The 22,532-nt window shown below is 33.0% G+C and overlaps 1 protein-coding gene across 10 annotated transcripts in view; it reads left to right on the forward strand.

Annotated features, from left to right (window-relative positions):
• LOC142337728 (gamma-aminobutyric acid receptor subunit pi-like) overlaps window positions 1-22,532 on the forward strand; it is a 107,765-nt gene that overhangs the window by 57,864 nt on the left and 27,369 nt on the right. For 6 of the 10 annotated variants that reach the window (XM_075387197.1, XM_075387194.1, XM_075387195.1 and 3 more), the window contains one exon: window positions 17,266-19,138. In XM_075387197.1, the coding sequence (XP_075243312.1) occupies window positions 18,254-19,138 (885 nt within the window). In that variant the 5' untranslated portion in view covers window positions 17,266-18,253. Of the gene's footprint in view, window positions 1-1,439; window positions 2,211-6,362; window positions 6,469-11,535; window positions 11,802-15,485; window positions 15,852-17,265; window positions 19,139-22,532 lie in introns of those variants that run through there. The other 4 variants (XM_075387192.1, XM_075387191.1, XM_075387198.1 and 1 more) reach the window with 4 other exon arrangements.

Here is a 22,532-nt window from a genome sequence, read left to right on the forward strand (position 1 = left end):
TAATCAATTTATAAGTAATGAGAGCTTGTTGTTTATTAAAACAGAACCCGTAACATACTTTATGTGGTTTGTGACTATACAAAATTGTTGTATATATATATATATATATATATATATATATATATATATATATATATATATATATATATATATATATATATATATAATTGACGACCCTCCTCCAAGGATGCAAGCATTATGTATCAAATGAAAGCATTAGATAGCTTCTGTAATAGATCCCTTTTTACCGAACTAGACATTTGAATAATAAGACTCAGTGAAAAGATTAAAAGAAGAAAATCACACTCTAGCAAATCCCAAGAATTTATTAAACTTTTACAAATACAATTTGTCGGAGCTCTAAATAACCGTGAGTTTTATTTATAAAGCCCAATATTGTTTCCTTGGACCTTGTTGGAGCAAGAAGCGAACTCTTATTAATTGAACCCTCATGTGAAAAAAAATAGTTTCTCGAAATTTAGAGGAAACAAATGCAAAAAGTATTTCTAAAAGGCAGACCTGAAATTCAAGCCGAAACGATTTTTCTTGCGAAACTCAACAATGAGACTCAATCTGGCATTGCTATCACTGCTTGGCAATTTTACAAGCAGTTCTTCTAAAATTTTCCTGAATAGACTTTTTGGCGTACGAAAATCTGAATATATCAAAAAAGAACCATTTGTTTTTTTGTAAATATCGGTTTATATAAGCAAGAGAGAAATGGTAGTTCAAGAAAAAAATTCTGAGGTACCGGATTAACAATTAGAAAAAATCTGAGTAAATAACGATTTTGCCAGCAGGTGTTATGCCTGCATCTGGTCAAATTGGGCAATGTGGGTCAAAAAGGTGTATTTGAAGCTTTTTTTAATGGAAAAAAGAAAAAAAAAGGTGAAATTACAAAAAATTTGCTAAAAATCTTGCAAAAACAATGGGTTCAAACAATCCATCAACTCTCTTCTATCTGTAAACGTAAAACCAATTGGATTATTGTTAACATTTTAAGCACATTTTAGAAAAAATGATCAAAATTCAAGCAAAATTTATGAAAAAAGTGAACAAAACAACAGAAGTTAGGCGGACTTTCACAATTCTTTTTACCTTCCTAACTCTTTGGAAAAAGCGAAATTCAAAATATCTTTTTAATTTCAAATTCTAGGCTTGACACGCTTTCTAATGATACCACTCACAATCCTGTTCGATCAATATATCGATCGGTCGGCGAAAATCGACTGAACAAAAAAACTCATTTGAGTATAAAATTCCTCCCCAACTAAAGTGGGTCAGAACAATCACATATGCACTTTGTGAAATTTCGTTACCATATTCAAAAGCTTGAAACAGCGTTTTTGCGAAAAAATGCTTTGTACTCAGTGCTAAAGATTTATGGTTTTTCTATGAGTCTTTTTTTCTGAGTCTAAAGAATTATGAGTCTTTGAAATGAAACCTAAGACAACATTTGTCTTCCTTGAATTCATGACAAATTTGTTCATGCATTTTTCTTAGCACTTTTCTAGCTTTTTAGACCGCTTTTTCCTATCATTAAAAAAGCATTAATGGCCATTTTGTCAAGACAATTAATCAATTTAAAAGTAATGAGAGCTTGTCATTTATTAAAACAGAACCCGTAACATATTTTATATGGTTCGTGACTGAATGGTACCACGCAAATGAACATAAAAAATAATGAAAATGGTACTATCCAAAATGTTCTTAATCACTTTCCCTATAAGATAAGATATATCATAATCTTTACTTGGCTGAAAGTTCACTAACCGTTGCAAACAAATCCCAGAACCCGAATTCGCTCCCTTTCCCAAACTTGCTGTCAGCTGTTAATCAAAAGCCTGGAACCCTACCTGGACGGCTCAGTGTGAACAAATAAATTTGTCAGTACCCATTTCAAACTTTTCCTTTCCTAGCGGGAAAACTCACCCACGTCGTGTGTTTTGTGTTTACTCGCTGAGATCAAAAGAAATTGATAAGTCAGGTTATGATTTAGAACAAAGTTTTGACCAGCTTAAATTCCATTTATTGTCTAAATTTGACCACAATAAAACTAGCCCACAAAACTTTTAAAAGCATATTTCCACCAACTTTTCAGTTCAATCTGACTTTTATTGAATTGGCTATATATTAGATCACTGTGAACTGAAATACGGTCTGTTAATTTTTGAAAGGCTCACCTCGACAGTTTGCAATTTGTTCAACAGGTAATAAACTTTTCAATCATAAATTCCATGATAAGTTACTGCTTGTTGTTTTGGACCTCGTAACTCGTAAGTTATGTTTTTACTGCTCATTTTACGGTAATTTATGCGGTGATTTTAGAGATATATGCGCTTGTCTGTTTGATCAAAGTTTTCACACTAACGCAAAAATGACTCTTAATGTTTGGATGGATTTTCAAGCTCTAAATAGATTTTTTAAAAATGATAAAATGATTAATCGAAAAATTTGGTGGAATATTCAAGAGCTCAACTACTCCTGATTCAAACCGACAATTAATCCCTGCTTGATTAATACAGTGCCTTAATCGGTTATGGTTATTTGAAAGTCACTTAGTTTGCCTGCGCTTTTCCAGTTTATTAGTCTTCAAAACTGCTAACAGTGTTTTGGTTCTGTTTCATTTGCAGATATTTAATCTGCAGAAACATTTTTTAGAAGTAAAGTTTTAAAGCCAGCCAGAGGAATTATCAGAAAGTGAACAATGTTGCAACTTTTTCATTGAATCGGAAATACTGAATGTATAGATATTATATGACATTCTTTATTTCTTTATATGAAATCATGACTGTTACTGGTTTGATTTGCAAAAGATTATCTTATATTATATATTATCTTCCGAGTAGGAAGATAATTTAATGAGTTTTACCTCATATTCAAAATTCAATCTAAATTGCATTTTTACTTAGACAATTCGAACATTAGGAACTTGCCACAGACTATTATTAAGTTGAAAACTATCTCAAAGAGATTTAAAGATTTGGTAACAGTACGGGATTTTATTTTATTATTGGATTCATTGGGAACAAAAGGTGTTGATAGCGGAGCATGCAAGCGCCTTTACATTTGCGGAAACGTAGTTCATTGTTGGATAAAGATGATTGTGCTGACAATGAGATTAATACAATATAATATTCTAAAAGTGATTTGGTATTACAAAAATCATGATGGCGTTCCAGTTTATGACAAAACTATCATAACCGTGTTCCTGAATATAGGGCATTTCCGAATGGGATATTTGGCTTAAATTCACAAATCATTTTTTTCATTATGTATCTTTTATCTCTAGAACGTTGCCAAAATTAAAATGTTAAGATACTGAAACTTCTTTTTCAAGTTAACTACTTCTTTATCTCAGTTTTTTTTTGCTGAGAACCAATGTTAGATAAGTTTTATATAAGTTAACGTTATGGTTCCCAAGAAATAAATTTTGCACAGCACATTAGAAAATCATTGAAATTAACGAAAAAACAACTAAATCTTTTGCAAATCAAACCAGTAACAGTCATGATTTCATATCAAGAAATAAAGAATGTCATTTTTTCCTTGAAAGGAAAACAATTAAATTATTTCTGGATAAACAAAGTTTTGGCCTGTCATTCAAACAAAGAAAAAATAGCAAGGTTACCAATTTGTCTTCGAACAAATTTTTGCCTTTTACAGTATGATTGACGCTTTGAGAAGAAAGATAAACAAAAAACATCAAAGCAAGTTTGGAGATCGTGGAATAAGTTCGTGTCCATAAGAATTACATTATCGTTATTTCTGAACAAAAAAACGGCACTGCTCAAGGGTGCTGAACTTTTTCTATGAATGTTAGCTGAGAAAAATTCCCCAGTTTCTTGTTGTTTTTAATAACAGTTTTAAATCTAAATGCTTCTTCTAAGTGAATCATAGCAAAAGCTGCAATTTTGCACTTTTTTATTTTTAGATTGTTTTTATAACATTTTTAATATGATGTATCAATTTTTCTGAGCGGATTTTTTTTTCTGATTTATCTAATAGCTTTTCAGTTGTCCTACTATTAAATAATCGTATTTCGTATTAATCAATTTCTTTCAATCTGTAGTTTTTTTTTTTCAAATTAGTTGTGATTTACTCAAATATGGATGTCCAAGTGCCTGGTTTGTTTCTAAATGCGTCAATTCAGAAACATATTCGTATAGACTACAATATGTAAGTTCTGTGATCCAAAAGAATATTTTTAACATGAAAATCTGTCAGAGGTCTTGAATGCCAGAATCATAAAAAATCGTTTTTTTTTTAATCAGGCTTTATTTAGAATAAATTTTTATGGCGTTTTCCTGATACCATCTTTTTTTATAAACTAATTCTTTTGAAAACTTTTATACTTTTTCGATAAATCTGATAAAAGACTAACTTTCACGCACTAAAATTTTTTCACTGATATTTTGAGAACACAAAATTTGACTGAAGGCAGATTTTATTGCTTAAAAATTATGTTTAAACTAAGGGTTGATAATAGCCGTTTTAGTCAGAAGAAAATCGGGTAGCCCGATAGACATTGTGAGGCCGCTTTTGAGATTTGTTTTCTAAAAAGTTTTGCCCTTTACAGTATGATTGACGCTTTGAGAACAAAAAAAACAAGACCTTGATAGGTCTTGAAACAAAAGACCTTGACAAAAGACTTTGAGCACAAAAAAACAAAAGACCAATATAAGCGGTTAAGCGGTTGGCGTTTGGATCCGAAATTTTACAGTCTGTTTTCATAATATGCACGAGCTAAAATCTGGATCTTATCCCATTTTGTCCTCGACGGATCTTTTCATACGAACTTCTGAGTAGGCACAAGAACTCACAAAATTTTTTTTAGCAAATCATTGTCCGGTTGCTATGTCATATGGTCTGCCTGGGTAAATTTCTGAAAATGGTGTGTCTGTGTATTTTTATTGTCAGAAATTGTATGGAAGCTTATTTTTAAAGGTCATTTTGAACGAAAACTTCAACCCGTATTACACCACAAAACATATAAATTTTGCCTCATATCAAACATTTCGGGACTTTGTGGGAAACAGCGACAGCTATTCATTTAGCATTAAACTGATTTCCCGAATTGCTATAATAATTATTTGAGATTCGAATTAGAAACCAAATTTTCTTAAGGGCTATCATATCTATAAAAGATAATTCACAAACCGTCATGTTGATCTGCAGTTAGTAATGCGACGGTTTTTTGTTCAATTATTTACAAACTGATCTTCCTCTCATTTTTGTCTATTGACACGTTGTTAAGAGCAGTCATGGAAAACAGTGACAAATTTGAGTAAATGTATTCAAGAAAAAAAGTACATCCAAATTCTTTATCAGACACCGAATTTCTTTAACTTATTTTGCACAATTCTGTTTTGCTGAATATCAGCAGCTTTTTCATCTTTAAATGTCTTGTTTGAAGAGCTTCTGTTTAACAAAAGATCAATACGCTTTCAACTAGACAGCCATTCACTGCATTTAGTGAACATTAACCATTTGTTATTGTGAAAAAGGTAGAGGTTGCCAAAGGATAAGCATCCTTTTCCCGTCATACAACAGATACTCTTTTTCCTTAGACCGGAATTCACATCGAACGTCAATCCTTAATTATGCTCAAATATAGAATAATTAAGTCTCAATTTACAACATTACTTCAAAAGAATTGATCCGACACTTTGTTAGCAACTTTGTTAGACAAAAACAGATTTGAAAAACAGTTTCGCCCTATCTGAGAATCATTCTCACAGTAGGCTGACGTCTGCCTTATTTTCAAAGATCAAACCCAATTCAGGGCGAAACAAGAGAAGGCCGTTCCCGTAATCTAAATTTCTCCCGTTATCTTTCCATTTATTTTTCCATAAGCTGATCACACTATGGGATACTAAATCCCACCTTTCCAAATTTTCCCACATTCCAAATACTTGCAGATCATAAAAGTTGACTTAAGCAGATTCAAAAACAACTAAATCACTCGCTACTTGCTTTGAAAGAGGTTCTAAATTGGTAATAATTTACTTACAGTTTATCTAGTGAACTATTTTATCATTTCCTTGTGTTTGAAAATGGGCGGATTAATCAAAACCTGATTAAAGGCACATTTTAGATTTTCTTTTTACGTTCCTTTCCTTTAACAAACACGTTTTTTGAATACGGCCATGCGTCTATTGAGAAAAAATTGCAGAATTTGTATGAATAAATCATAAGAATATATATAGCGTTTAAACGGCCTTTTTTGTTTTTACAGAACCTACCTATTTTTATTTAAGTTATTATAATTTTTCGTGTTGTGCAAAATCTTAGTTTCCACATATATTGATTAGTCTTGAATAAAAATATGTGTCTTTATTGATTCATGGCGTCCAGATTTTCCAGAAAATTGTTGTACACTAGCTGTCGAACATTTGTATATTCTGCATTATTTTGCAACAGATTTATTCCAACCTTGTGTGAATATCTTCAACGATTGAAACGCAGGTAATCAATTTCAGCTTTGCGATTTCAAGCATTACACAACACAGACCAAACAACAGTTTTCAGTACCGCTCAGTGAAAAAACTTGATACTCTTCATTCATATAATTGGAAAACTTATAAATAGCTGATAAATGATGGCGAGATCTTCTGATAATGCGTTGCAAGACAAAATTATTTTACGAAATTCTAAAATGTTAGTGTTTCATGAAATGTCCAGAAAGCCCTGTACGTTCAATCGAAACATAAAAGGATGAGTTGCAGAAAACATTATTTAATGTCAAGTTTATCATAGCAAGAATTTGCAGGACATTGAACAAGAGTAAACAATGGTGGGACCTTTTCGGCTAGCACACCAGCCTTATATAGCCGTTAATTTAGCCGCCCCCAAACCTAAAGTTTTTGCCAGAGCGATATTTGCATTTCATTGAAACAAGAGTGTCTACGTAGATTAATGACATTTTTGGAATAATTTCTTATTGTAGCCGATAACACCAAAAATTATATAATACAGAAATTTTTTATTGATGCTTACTTTATATGCAACAAATTTTTGTTGCAATACGTAATACTTTCAAACTATAGCTGTGCTAGCTTTTAATAAATGCATATTGTTAATGTATGTTTAGGTATAAACTTACTTAGCTTTGACAGTATATGTTTAAACATGTATACCGCCACCAGAGTTTCGGAACATTTTTGCATTTGGTTGTTTTTTCTTGCATTGATTGAAAAGAATTTTAAGGCCAGGTGTGTGTCTACCATAATTATCATTTTATTGTGAACAAACTAACTGCTATTAAGATATTTCTTTGTTACGTTCTGAAGATGTTGCATCAGAATTTACCAATTTATCCACTTATAAGTTACCCACTTATAAAATAAACAAAAAAAGCAAACTAACCCTATTTGGATCTTTTCAACAATTGCCCCCCTTTTGCAAGGGGGGGCTATTCTTGAATAGAATTTAAGCGAGTGATTTATTAACCAATCAGAGACGAGTAATAATTATCCGTGTATGCTCATACTGTGTTAAACTGGATAGAATAAAATGCGCCATGCTAGGGCAATTAGCCGAATTGGAATACAAAGCGAAAAGAATTTTCGACTGGCGGGTCGGTGGGCGCGCTTCGCGCGCGTCGCGGCTTTGCCGCGATAACCGACCCGCGATTTCCGGATTACATCCCACAGTGCGTGAGAGGCATGGCCGTGAACAGCGGTCCGCAATTGCGCTGAAACATTTTTCGGCTATCTAAACTGTAGGCCAACTAATATTGTGGTAAAGTATAGCACAGAAGGGGAGGCGATTCTCTACTAGGTACCAAAGGGGGGGGCAATTGTTGAAAAGATCCCCCTATTTTGCAAAATGAGCTCAATTCAACAAATATGTTCCAATTGACAATTAATGTAACTTAAAATGAAGCGAATACAAATCAAGAAATAAAATAGATGCAATTTATGACCAAGTCAATTATTGCACGAAAATTTAATATATTTAGCAAGATGTGAAAATTAGTTCAAATATAATCGTTATATAAAAACTCCAAAACAATATTATTCAAAATGATGAAAAAAACAAACGATCAGATTTGCTGGACTTTAGCATGAAAATTGAGGAAAAGAACACTCTGAACAGAGTAATAACTACAATTGCCAGTGACGTTTGTGTCAGGTGTGAGAAATTGTTTCCATTGCACTAAAAATGCAAACACAGATGGAACATTTATTGAAAAAAAGAGCATGTGATTTTGATTTGTTCGAAAAAGTTGTTTGAGTCGACGCCAATTTTTTCAGAAAAATTTTAAAAGTTCAATGTTTCCTCCAATTTATTACAGAAGGAGCAGAAATGCGGACTTTGAGAATTTCTGTTTCAAAATAAAATTCCTACCTAGAATGCAACTAATCGGAAAAGAAAATAGAAAACCGTCAAATTGTACTTTGTATACGGTGTTAAAACACGGTCTTTATATGGTGAACTCATTTGAAATTCATTTTCTAAATTTATCTTTCACATTGCAGCAAGTCCAGCAATTTTATGTAACTCGAGTACCAGGTCGTTTCGCTGTTGTTGAAACAACTTAGCTGCTTTTGAAAAGAACCTTTTTCTCAAAAATAACAACTGGTGTAGATTTAGATGATTGCCAATCAATAGTGTAATTTGAAGGCGAACAAATTGACAAGTTTCAAAGTATTTATTGTAGTCGATGTCCTCTCAGCAGCTATTTTTATCTGTTGAGCTGCGCAACAACTTATTGGTTCGTTTTGTTTAATCTTTACGTTCTGCAGTCAATTTTTTCGCCAGCTGATTTTTCCTATTTGCTATGAACTATATGACAAAAGTCAACAATTTTGTTGCTCGCTCATTCACGAACAACATTGCCTTTCCATATGGCTTGTTTTTTGCGTAAAAAAATTTTACGTGGTGTCACCATTCTAGAGGAGAGTGGTTTGTCTATGGTTGATTTGAACCGATGGCATAAAGAGATCACAATTGGTTTTCATTGTCAGCAATCTTTTTGCTAAAATTGGTTTTTATTGCATTGATATATGCAGAGATTTTGACAAGATTTTAAATCCGAACTAAACTTTTTTCCCTTGATTTCGGTTTTGCACTTTGTAGTACCCTGTTTTAATTTTTTGCAGGGATTTTTATCTTGCATAATTCATGAAAAGAAGTAGCAAGTTTTGAATCTTTCTGCATGACTCTTGGAAGATTTGAATCCGCTTATCACTTAGGATGAAATATGGACACGATTTTAATGAGATTGTAATCGTAAAAGAGTAGAAACTCCTTAATTTGAAACAATCATAAATTTTAGAGTTTTGCTTAAAGAGTTTCAGCTATGCTGTATTTTTTGAGGGGCGGTTGATTCCTTTCGATAACATAGTGACTAGGAGTCCATTAATTTTTGTTGTATTTTTCGAAAGAAATTAGCATATATAAATAATTAATTTTTATCACACGAGAATTGTTTCCCAGTAAAGCTATGTGAGGTTGCGCTCTCTTTTTACCATCTCATTCAATGAACCGCATCCATGCCAATCACCGCTGCAATGGTAATACCACATAAAACTTTTGAACTCAAAAAAGCCATATAAATATAAACTTCAGTACTGTTTGGAAAAAGAAATCTGTCGGAAATCTGGTGTCTATATATAAATGATATTGTTATGTTGCAATTACGCTGACACCAATTCAATTTTATACGTCCCATTGATCGCTAACCATGAACCATTTGTGTTTGTTAGGGAAATAATTGAAACTCATCTATTTCGGCGAAGATTTTTTGTTATATTTAATTTTTATAACAAGTTTTTGTTCAAGTCAGAGCCTTAAACCGAAAATTTTTGCATAACTGACCGGTTCACTTGGTTCATTTGTGCAGAAATGTATTCTCCAGTTACCCAAGCTTGTTTGTTTTAAGCGCCCTAGGTGTTCTTGTCTTATGTCAATTTAAATAAAACAAATTTAGGTGCCGATTTGCAGCAAATGTCTGGCAGAGAATTACGTTTGCTTTTCAATGTACAGCATTAAGGTTCTATTAGTTCGTCAAAGCGATATGCAAGAGCTGTTATATGAAAAATATCGAAGTTTTAAAGGTTTTATTGGGGTCGATATCTTCTCAGAAGCTATTTTTTATCTGCAGAGCTGCGCAACAACGGATTGGTCCTTTTTTTAATCTTTACGTTCTGCAATAAATTTTTTCTCCAGCTGATTTTTCCTATTTGATTTGAATTACATGAGAAAAATCAACTATTTTATTGTTCGCTCATTCGCGAACAGTATTGTATTTTCATATGGCTTGTTTTCTGCGTCCTAAAATTTTACATGGTGTCACAATTGTAGTGCAGAGTGATCTGACTACGGTTGAGTGGAACCGATGGTATAAATAGATCTCATTTGGTTTTCATTGTCAGCAGTTGGCGTTCATTATTCTCGACAAACTTTTTGCTACAATTTGGTTTTATTGCATTTATATATGCTGAGATTTTGAAAAGTTTTTGAATATTTGATTTCGGTTTTGCACTTTGCTTTATTAGCAGTAATCTGCTTCAAAGGTTTCTTTTGAAACATGCGTATCCTGTTTTATTTTTGGCAGGGATTTATATCATGAAAAGATTCTTGAAAGGATCTTGCAAGTTCTGAATCTTTCTGCAAGATACTTGCAAGATTTGATTCCGCTCATTACTGAGGTCGAAATATAGACAAGATTTTGGAAAGCATAATCGTAAGACAGTAGTCACTAAATTTGAAACAATCATAAGTTTCAGAGTTTTGCTTTAAGAGTTTCAGCTAGTTGTATGTTCCGAAGGGCTGTTGCTTCCTTTCGATTACATACCGACTTGGTGTCTACTTGCTTTATTTGTGTATTATTCGAAAAAAAACTAGCATATGTTAAAAATTAATTTCTACAACATTGTTTCCCCGAAAGCTGTGTGAGGTTGCTCTATTTTTATACCATCTTTTTCAACCAACCACCTCCATGCCAATCACCGACGCAATGGTAATACCACGTAAAAGTTTTGAACGCAAAAAAGCCATATAAATATAAACTGCAGTACTGTTCGCAAAATAAAATCTGTCGGAAATCTGGTGTCTATAACTTATGCAGTTGTGCTGCAATTATACATACACCAAATCATTTTTTTCCTTCACCTTGATCACTAACCATGTACGTTAGGGGAATAATTGAATTTAATCTATTTCGTTAAATATTTTTTTATGAAGCAGGCTTCATTAATTGTTCTTTTTCTATTAAAAAAAGGTTCGAAGTGATTACAAGTTGATGGTTTTCTGTTGTTTTATGAGATCTTTCGTATCCGATTCTAAATTTTATGTTACCGATAGATTTTTTACATTCCTGTTTTTGTTGATTTTTTAATATTTTTTTAAAAAAATCAATATCAGCACGTTCTATACTTGACGATAGGCAATCCAGCTTTATGTTCAACTTTCAGTAAATTAGTTTTCTTGAGTAGTATTTGTTTCCACTCAGAGCATTGTTTAAAATTTGCAGGTGCTTAAAAACTGCAGGTTTCATATTTTCGTTCAACTCACAGTCTTAAACCGAAAGTGTTCTCATGACTGACCGGTTCACTGGGTTCATTTGTGCAGAAATGTAGTCTCCAGGTATCCAAGCGTGTTTGTTTAGGTTTTGGGTGTTAATTGGAGAAGGGGTAATAATTATGTTTGTCCTTCGAGGACATTCAAAGCGCCCTAGGTGTTCTTGTCTTGTGTCAAATTAACCCAAATTTAAGTTCCAAATTGCTGACAGGGAAACAAGTTTGCTTTTCAATGTACAGAAATAAGGTTCAATTAGTTCGTCAAAGCGTTATGTAAGAGCTGTTAAATGAAAAGGAACTCGAAGTCGATACAAAAATATGGAATGTTTGAGAGTGATTTTTAAATATTAGTGTATAAGTGATTCTTGCATGTATGTATGTATGTTTAATTATCTTAAATATAAGTTTCGCATATATTTTTTTCGAAATGCTTTTAAATCTTTTTAATTGAGTTTGGTTACATATTTTTTGTAGACCTGTAATCAGAGAGTTGATTAACACACAAAACAGTATGTAAATATTCTATGGTTATGTTCGAGAAGTTTAGTTTTCAGTTACCTAAACGAATTTTTTCTAGCCAGGATTATTTTCTTCAATTCTTTAATAAATTCTACTCCTGTTCAAATAATTATTGATGCATGTTTTCATTCATCATCCACTTCGGATGCTTTTTAGTTTTCCGGAATTTTAGGTCATGTGTTACTCAGTGGGGAAAACAATTCGATAATTACCTGCGCTTACTGACATAATAATAAAAACTTGGTCTTATTGTTGCCAATTATTCAGGTCATTAACAATCGATTCCGGCACTTAACGAATCATGCCTTCGTTTCGAATTTTCTTTTCAAGTTGAACTTGTATCATCAGGAATATGCGTTGAATTTTATGCTACTTTGAATAAGCATTTCATGTCCGTGGATTAAACCTACATTATTAGGATACTTTTAGAAGATTACATGAGTCGTTCGGTTAGGCGAATTTCGGTTAAGTTTTAGTATAGTGGCAAACTATTATGGTTTTGTAATTTCAAAAATGACGCTATGTTGACAAGAATTTATTTTCATTACATCATGCAAGAATTTTCTCGATGACGATTTCTATTTTCATATAGGAACCTTAAAAATTAATTAATTGATTCCAATTTTACTGGATTGAGAACCAAAAGCACAATTATAAAAAATTTATTCATTACATTTTTGCGTACAATGATTATTACCTTTCGTTCTGAATATTGATTATAATGGGCCACAGAATCGCCTTTCAATTAATAGAATTGTGTAGATGATCGAATCAACTTTGATAAGTTGGAAAAAACTGTGAGCTCTCGGCATTCTAGCAAAATGATAGCTAGTTCTCTAATTACGATTGATTCTGAATCTCAAGTACAACTTAAAATTTTCAAAACCTTTGTTGAAACTAAGGAGGTTTTTCTACGTTTATTTAAAGTTGTTTCTGTTTCGAGAAACTTTTTCCTCTCTTAACTCATTAACATTTTAGTTTGCATAAAAGTTCCGATTACTAAAATTTTGTTACAAGTAAAGACTTTATTGATTTTATTTGTTTAATTGACTAATTCATTCTATATCATAATTTATTAAAAATTGACAGTCGTTATTGTATTGTTCAATGGTTAGATTAAAGCATTAATGGGATGCTTTTGGCGCACATTTTTTCTGACGTTTGCAATCTAAAATGCACAGTTTTTTTTATACATTTTGAATTCTCTAGAATTTTTTTTTCGTTCCGCTATTTATTTTTTAAACAACTTTTAAGCTCGTTTAAGATGTCTTCAGCTCGTGTAACAATATTAACTTATGGGTACACCAATCGCCATGTATCTTTTTCAGCAATTTTTTTGATCACTACGCGGGCAAGGTCAGATGTTCCGATTATATATATTCGATTTTGCAACGTATCTTCGTGACCCATATTTTAAGATTAGAGCTGTGGAAAATTTTTAAATGAATTTATAGAAATTGTCCTTCTCGATACTTAATATGAATTGAGAAGACAATTTATCAGTTTTGAAATTACTTATAACACTGGCACAAGATAATGAAAATTTAGGCTAATTACCTGCTCAAAATTGTAAAACAAGATTACATATGTCGTTGTTGCAAAATGCCAGTTTTGATAGAATTTTTTCCCTCGTTTTCTGCAACTCTATTTAATTGAGAAAAACGGTTGTGAATTGAAGAAAAGCCGAAAAATTGCCACTTGTTTCCCAAAAAGGGGAAATTTATCGGAATTTACGTTTTCAGACGTCAACCGCGTAATAATGATTGCTGAAAAGGACCCTACACTACTGTCTTCATCTTGCTATGATGTCTACTGCAGACTTTTCGTTTTTTTTACAAAAGATCAAACAGACAGACCACAACTGTGAAAACTGTTTTTTGCAGCAAAATGTAAAGAAATTGAATATCAAGTTTTTTGACCGTTATTTTGTAATGTAATAACATTGCTTCAATTTTCGAAACCAGGTTCCATTTTCAGAATGTACTGTGACAAAAACTATTTGTTGTGTCTTTCAACTAATTGCTGGCTATAGCTATAGTTCTGCTCTGACGCCAGGTTGTTTCTGAATATATTTTCATCTAATAAACTATGTTGATCTATTTATTTCATACCCACCGTCATTTGTGGTTATTTTTTTAAACTTCTAACCGAAATACGTTCTCCTTAAATTAGACTATTACACAAGTATCCATCACAAGTGTGCAAAAATACATTTTAGAGTCTTTGGCTGAAATTTTTGCTGATTTTTACTATCCAAAATCTCACGAATATTTTGTTGCTCCTTGAAAATTTTTCATGGGAAAATTAAATTCAATTCTATAGTGCACAATTAAGATACTTATAGTTGTTTCTAGTTTTTATTTGAATTTTCAAAAAAAATTTTACATTCTAAACACGAAAATTATTCTCAAATATCGTTTTTGAGACCAAAAATTATATGCTGTTAATTTCATTTAGAAAGCTTTCATATTTGCGTGTTTCAAATGACTTTTTGGCTCTCACTTTTCTCATATTTATAGAGTCGCAGTGAATTCCCTAGTAAACTCTGGTTGTAAACTCTTATCTTGCAAGATCATGTAAGAGTACGTCCGATTCTTACACGAGTATGCATCGCCTTACAAGATTTTGCGGTGTAAATTGGTTTTAAAGCGCAAAAGCAGTGTAAAATGGTTTTTTAAATTGTGTAAAACTTAAAACCCAAAACTGCACACAGTTTTGTGACAGTTACGCAAGTATCCAAAAGCAAACAGAAAGTCAGCACATAATTGCTTTATTTTTCCTCCAGATAGGGTGTCATATGACAAATCCGCTCTGAAAACTTTCAATTCAACCTCTTGTTGAGAAAAATACTGTGAAATGCCTATAATGACAATCAAAACACAGTTTATTTATTATTATTTTTTATTTTTAGAAGCATTAATTTTGGAAATCTAACCTAAAGTAAATAATGGCAATTTTGTATACAGGAAAAATAATTTGAGGTTGTTACCTTGGATGTTGATTTTCACATAGATAAATGCATGAGAATTCACTCATACACGCGCAACCCTTTTTCTAAATTTTTATGCCATAAATGAAGAATAGTATGCACAGACGAACCGCTGGAGTGCGGCTCAACTGGAACGAGTTTGCAAGAATTCTATAAATGGTAGCCTTTCATAATTTCAAATTTTCAAGATAACCACCTTTTTGTAAGAAATTTGCAAAATCTTATAAAATAACAATCTTTTGCGAGAATTTTATAAGATCTTACATGAAAACAATCCCGTATTGTCCCGAGTTACTGTGAAGGTATACTTATGCTTTTTGAAACGAAATGCTGAACTGAGAATTAAGCAGGAGACTCCATTTTATGTATTAATTAACCTTACTTCAAAAAATTTTTCCCATTTTTAAAAATTGCACCAAATGAGACCACTAGGTGGCAAACGCTTTGTGGTTAAAATCAATTCGAACCGAATATGATTGGCTAGAACAGTTTAAAAATATGGATTATCCGGTTTTTATTGGACAACGTTTAATTATTTTGAAATGATACCCGAGAAATATGTTCAATCCAGTTGCAGATATTCAGAAAATGGAAGTCTGTTCTAACTTTCTCAGCTAAATCAAAATTCTCTCAACTGTTTTTGCTGTGTTTATTTTTACAGGTCATCAGACTACCAAGTTCAATTTTAACTAGTGTAAGCCAATTGGTGAAGTTCAGGCACAACTTGATACTTTAGACTCAACTTATTATCAAGCCACTGCTCATTCGCCATCTAGATTCCGTCAAAACACAAACCTATGGAATTCCAATTCAAGGTTTTTTCTGTTCCATTAAATGCTTGTATTGTTCGCTATGACTTAACGGAATTGAAAGACATATTTTTAGCCTATTGTCCAGTACAGGGATATGTATACACATTGCAATCATGCTTGCCCATTACTGATGTTGAATGGGAATTCGGTATCGGTAATATACACTATGGTACCAAACAGCTACGTACAGCGTGATTTCTGCTTTTAAAGCATGATTCGTGTTTCATAAGCATGAATTTTGGTAAAGCGGCAAAAAATCCGAAAAAAGTTAACCAGCGATTTTTTGAAAGATCCCAAAACTTCACTGGAGCGCACTAGAGTGACTCATAACGGTTTCTCTTGCTACCATACAATTTCCAGAGGTACGGTTAGGTGAATTCGAAAAGTACGAACAGATGGACGGAAAATCCTTTTTAAGTGTCCAAACAAGCTAAATGCTGCCGGTTATTTGGAAATTTTGAAAAAATGAATTTTCTGGACATTATTCCTCAACAAGATAATGCTCCTGTGCATAAATTAAAAAGATTATAGGCAATTTTTCCAGGAGAAGGAATAGAAGGTATTGGAATAGCCAACATACAGTCCAGATCTGAATACTATTGAAAATGTATGAGCAATTTTGAAGCAGCGATTGCGAAAACAGACAGTTTTTTTGGGAAAATTTGGAATAAAAAGGGTATGAAATTTGGAACCAAATTGACGCAGAAGTTGTGTGAAACGGGTTCGAAAACTATACAAACCGTCTGCTTGACGTTAGAAATGCTAAAGTGTAATGAAGCGTTATTAGAGAACAAATATGAGCTCAAAATGTTATATTATTTGGTGTTTGTAATGCCTTTTAAAAACCTTTAGGTGTACGTAGCTTTTTGGTACCATTGTGTATACTTGAATTTAAAAGCTGAATGTGGATGCTTGCAAAGTTCTCGAAAATTTCTTTCGTCACTTACGTAACGAACTATACTTAGGCTGCATCGTTTTACGAATGTAGCGAATTCAAACTGTATAGACTAGTGTCCGATCGAGATTACCGTAAGCACTTTTAAGACCTGATAGTTGCGTCATATAGGAGAAATGTTGAAAATATCAAATTCGTAAATTTCAAATACGCGCGCGAATTTGTAATTCACTGATGTCATTTCCGGTCGTTGTAGAAATTCAACTGTGAATATCAATTTGTTCATTTTGTTAAGTGACGGAAATTTCCACTTCATTTTTTAAAATGTGAAATTTTTGCTCCCCATTGTTTGAACAAAGACTTTTATGAACAAAGAATTGTTTCCGTTGTTTAAAGTTGAATTTTCTTGATGTGGTTTTGATTTGCTTTTTGCGAACTTATTTTACGCTAAATCGAGCAGAAATTTTGTAAACGTCCGTTCAAGTTGTTTACAATAGTGCTAAACTGACAATTTTTGTTTAGATCAAGTCTTAACGGAACCTCCCGAAGATTAAAGAACTGACTAGTTATTTTTATTATTTATTATTCCCTCAACTTTTACAACCAATCCCAACATTTTTAGCCACAAGGGCAATAAAACACCAACACATCAAAAAAAGAAGCTAAATTCTTTTGCATCCTTTTACGCTCGCTACGCAGCCAAACAAAAAATTAAACCTCTAAGCTGTTCGTAAAGCTCAAGCTTTGTTTGTGCCAGTTGCCAGTTTATTATTGGTTATAATTGTTATAATTATTTTTATCAGTTAATCCGAAGTTACAAATTTTAATTCACCTCTTTGCTTCTCGCAGATTTAGAAAGCTTATTTATTGTGTACCTCGTGGTGAAAGCAGAAAGACCAACTATTGTTGTTGTTTATTTCATTGGGGGATTTAGTTATCACGAAAGGCTAACAAGTTATAACCGTAATAAAATCACCTCCGCCGCATTGTGAAATACATAGTTTTGCTGGGATATGTCATATTTTAAATAATACATAGAAATCGTCATATCTAAAAATAACAATTAAATTTCGCCACTTTTTGCCATTGTGTCAAATATTTTTGATCAGGAACAATTGTGTACTTGGTTTTTCAAAAAATTTCAATAGACGGAAAACATAGCTTTCCATCACAATCTATTAGTCTTTATATTTTGTTTCTGGAAGCTAGAATGAGCAATTACGAGACATATAATTGTTTTTTGTTCATTTTTGTTAAATATCGCCTTTGTTAGGCCATATTAAAAATTATTGATCAATTTATCACATTTTACCTCAGAAACGACCACGCATTATGTTGACCAAGCTTTCCATATATATTTCTTGAGATTAAAAGCAGATTATTAAATGCAGAAAATATTTATTAAAAATTGAAAAAAATAGGTTTAATCAGAATTTGCTTCAGTTTTACTGCTTAATTATTCAATTCAAATTTATATTCAACTGTTCATCGACATTTTGATTTGTCAGAAATGACAATTTACTGTAACTTTGACTTTAAAAAGTCAATTATAAAGTTTTATATTCTTACAAGTAGTTTAGTCCTATCGCTTCTATCTATTTACGCAAAATCAGAACAACAAACACATCATACGAACGAAGCCGATTCCCTTTCCCAATGGCTTCAAGACTTCAAGGAATCGGCCCATATTGACCATATAAGGAGCCGAATATTGCGTCACAATACACTTCCAAACAATCACAATCTTCCTGTTGACGTCTCGGTTAAACTCGTGTTTGAAAGCGTTCGTGAAATTGGAATTGACGCGACGATTGATTTTTACGTCGAGTTTATTTGGCGTGACGAACGAGAAACAAACGACATTTACATTTCGGGCGCTGACAGTCGAGATTATGCGTGGACGCCCGATGTTTATTTCTTATTATCCCGCCATACGGATTATTCTAGAACAAGTCAGTATATGATTATCGAAAATCGAACTGTTTTATTTGACCAAAAAGTGACAGTAACCTTGCCTTGTATTCCAAACGCTTTTATGTATCCTTTTGACACTATGTATTGTAGTATTGTACTATCAAGTTACGGTTACTCGAATGATAAAATAAACTTACACTGGGCATCAGGGAAAAGTATAGTTTTCCCAAGAGAATATCACGATATTGAATATACAGGTTTTTCAATGCTTCTTAACAAGACTAACCAAACTACGTACGATGCGTTTTACGATCCCTATACGTATACAATATTAGAAGGCCAAATTTACTTTAAAAGGCTTTACGCAGTTTATGTTTATCAGTTGTTTCTCCCGGCTGTTTTCTTGGTTGGGTTGTCCTGGATTACGTTTTGGATCAATCCTCATGCTACACCAGCCAGAGCAGCTATTGGAGTGACTACCGTAAGTTGACAGTTATTCAAGTTAATTAGACAAGTCTTTGTATTATGCACACTCAGCTTTGTGGGGCGAGAATTTAGAGCCCCTATTTTGTTAATTTAACAGTACTGGGGATCAATTTTTTTATAGGTTTGAACGTACTCTCAAATTTTGGGGTAGAAGTTCTTGCCAGTGGCATTTTTATTCAATTAAGACGTTTGTGTCAGATCAAATCTTCTGTATAATGGAATAAAACAATTAGTGGTAAAAAGTCTGTAAAAATTTAACCAGTAAGTGAAAAAACGTTTCCGATTATCTTATTTCAAAAGGAAACAAATGCTGATATTTTTCTTCTGCTCATTTTTTGTTGACGTCAATTACACATACCGTTACGTACATTGCGATCAATATATGAACATGCGATTTGCGTGTATACGCGCGCGCACGTGTGTGTGTGTTTGTGTGTGTGTGTGTGTGTGTGTTTGTGTGTGTGTGTGTGTGTGTTTGTGTGTGTGTGTTTGTGTGTGTGTGTTTGTTTGTATGTGTGTGTGTTTGTGTGTGTGTGTGTGTGTGTGTGTGTGCGTTTGTGTGTGTGTGTGTGTTTGTGTGTGTGCTTGTGTTTGTGTGTGTGTGTGTTTGTGTGTGTGTGTGTGTTTGTGTTTGTGTATGTGTGTGTGTGTTTAGATTCAACAGACGCTCACACACAGAGACTCACGCTCATGAGTGCTTCATTTGCTCAAAATATGCGTTGCTATTACAAAAAACTTTTTGGTCGCAAATTATTTTTTGTTAGTTATACCGGCAGAGTATTGAATAATGTTAGAGGACTACTATATATCGTAATTGCTTTATGTCTGTGAAGGAACTGGAAATTTTTTTGAAATATGAATTTCTCTTGCATGATCACAATTAACATTTAAAAAAGAGATGCAAAAGATGTAAAAACATAATTTTTTCTGCTACGAGTAGTAAAGTAAGATTTAAATTTAAGCCTGTCATTTGAAAAACTTTTTTGTAGCATGTTGGTTTAGTATGTCGGTGCTTTTTGATCATATTTAATTTTGCTGAAATTTGTATATTTTTCACTTGCTCTTGAAGCAATTATTTCCGACGTTTGTGCCTTTTTCAGAATAGAAGAGTTGTATTGTTATGCTACCGTTCTTTTTAGATGAAGTATTTTTATTTATGGCTTGAACTTAGATTTCGTTCTTTTCCAACCTTGAATTCTGTTTTTGATTGTGGACTTCTGTTCTCGAACACTGAACTTTAACAGTAGCTATAAATGTAGTGCTAGTACTGTAACATGTATGATAAATAGAAACTGCTGGTAAATTTTCAAATTGAAATGTTTTTTTTTGTTCCCATAAATGTTCAACCTTATCCAAAATATAAACTTCCCACCTATTTTATCCTTACTAAATTTATCTACCCCAACGCACCTATTTTACTCCATCTCCCCCACTACACCCACGCAGCTACCTACACCCCATGAATCTACCTAACACCCTGAACCTAACACACACCTATTTAACCCCCACACTACTACTAATCCCCCGCCTATCCGAAAACCTTGACTATACCCCACTTAACTACTGCCACCTGCCCCCATCCACCAACCAGCACTCACACCCACCCCCTTGCTGAAAATTGTGCCTGCATTTTGAAAAAAAGTGTTTGTTTCTTCTCTTCTATTGACGTTTCGAATTCAGGTACGGTTAGTTACAAGTTTAGACCGCAAAAACCATCGAGTTGGTTCAAGTATTGTACGACATGTTCTAGGGAAAATTAATCTTGACAGTTTTTTGGAACATTTTCTCGTTCTCTTGATTGATTAGATTTTTCGTCAAAATGAACGGAAAAAATTGGCGAAACTGGTAAAATTTGGGACTGTCAAATCCTTGAGCAGCTTTCCGAGAGTTTCAATAAGATCTAACTGCTCGGTTCCCTGAACCTGCTGAGAAACGCTTGAGGATGCAGATACTCATGGTTTGAAGAGCGATTTCAGACCCCTGATTTTCCCTCCTCCCTGTTTTGATCACTGATCTCTGACGTTTACCTCACTATGAGTAAACTATCTGCAACGAAGACAAACCCTCGCCTGTCACTGGAGAAGAATTCGTTCGTCGGCGATGGTCTGTTTTGTTTAATTTGTTTTTTAATGTTAAATTTGATTTTTTTTTGATATCGGAAATTTGCAAAAAAGCTGAAAATTTTTTGTTTGACGTTGCCATACAAACTTAACTTATTGTTTATTAATTAAAACAAAAAGTTGATGCCTGCCTAGATATTTATCTGTGTGAATATAAACATTGGATTAAATCCGTTATGAACATTTTAGCGGCGTTTTTGTGTAGGCCTGTTTCCATATTCTTTATTCTTCCGCACGTGAAACCTTACTGTGCGGTTGGAATGGATAATGTTTGAGGTCACATTTGTCTGGGATTTCAACAGCACTAGCATTTTACAGTAAAATTCGAGGATGATTTTTTTTAAAAAAAAGATTCTTTCTTGTAAGAAAACAGTTTTTCTCTTTTAAGATCATTTTGTCTCGGAATGTTTTTAGACTCTTTTTCAGGATCTGATATTTCATGGGCGTTTCTTTATCGTTAGTGTGGTTTTGTCTGGCTTCATTTTGTCTGTGACACTTTTATATGTTCACCGAGTTCGAGATCTGATGAGATATTAAGCATGCGAAGACATTGAGCGTTTCGCTTGTCGTAACATTCAGCCTTTGATGTAGAGATCAAAACACAGGAGACATGGTAGTTATAAATAAATTAGTTCAATATCAATAATTTCAATATAACAATATGCCATGGAATCATTTTATTAAACCCATTGTCCAAGTTCATGAACTGAAAAGCAACCCACTGGCTTTAATGTTAAGATTGGCTATTATCAAACATATCTCAACTCAACAAAAACAAAATATCTGGTTCTAAAGCTTCAGTCAGTTCAATTTTATTAAGAGGTTTTTGGCTTGATTGCTTTTGAATAAGTGCAAATTGAGATTCATATTTTGAATCTGTAAAATTACTTTTTCGCTCGACTTAAAAAAGTAATTAACACTTCAAGTAAAACGATTTTTGTGACCTGATCTTGCAATCACCAGACCGGAATATTCCAACAGCCAATAAATGCCCTTAGCAAAAATTGCCCTGACCAATTTATTGTTCTCAGACGAACTTACTCATTCAATTTTGTTAATGACAAATCGCTGACTGTCATTTCAATTGTCATGTATATATTTTCTCTAAAAAGAGAGCAACGAATATAAAAATGAGTGACGTTGAAAGCGCTCTAGCACTGTGGATTATTTAATTGAGCGGTAGCATTTGGGTGAAATCAAGCGTTGTAAATTCGTCTATGTCAGTGTGACTTTGAAAAATGGGTAAAACGAATGAACGGGAAAATATTG

Source organism: Convolutriloba macropyga, chromosome 4 (genome assembly GCF_964194025.1).
Source record: "Convolutriloba macropyga chromosome 4, txConMacr16.3, whole genome shotgun sequence".
Taxonomy (NCBI): Eukaryota; Metazoa; Xenacoelomorpha; order Acoela; family Convolutidae; genus Convolutriloba; species Convolutriloba macropyga.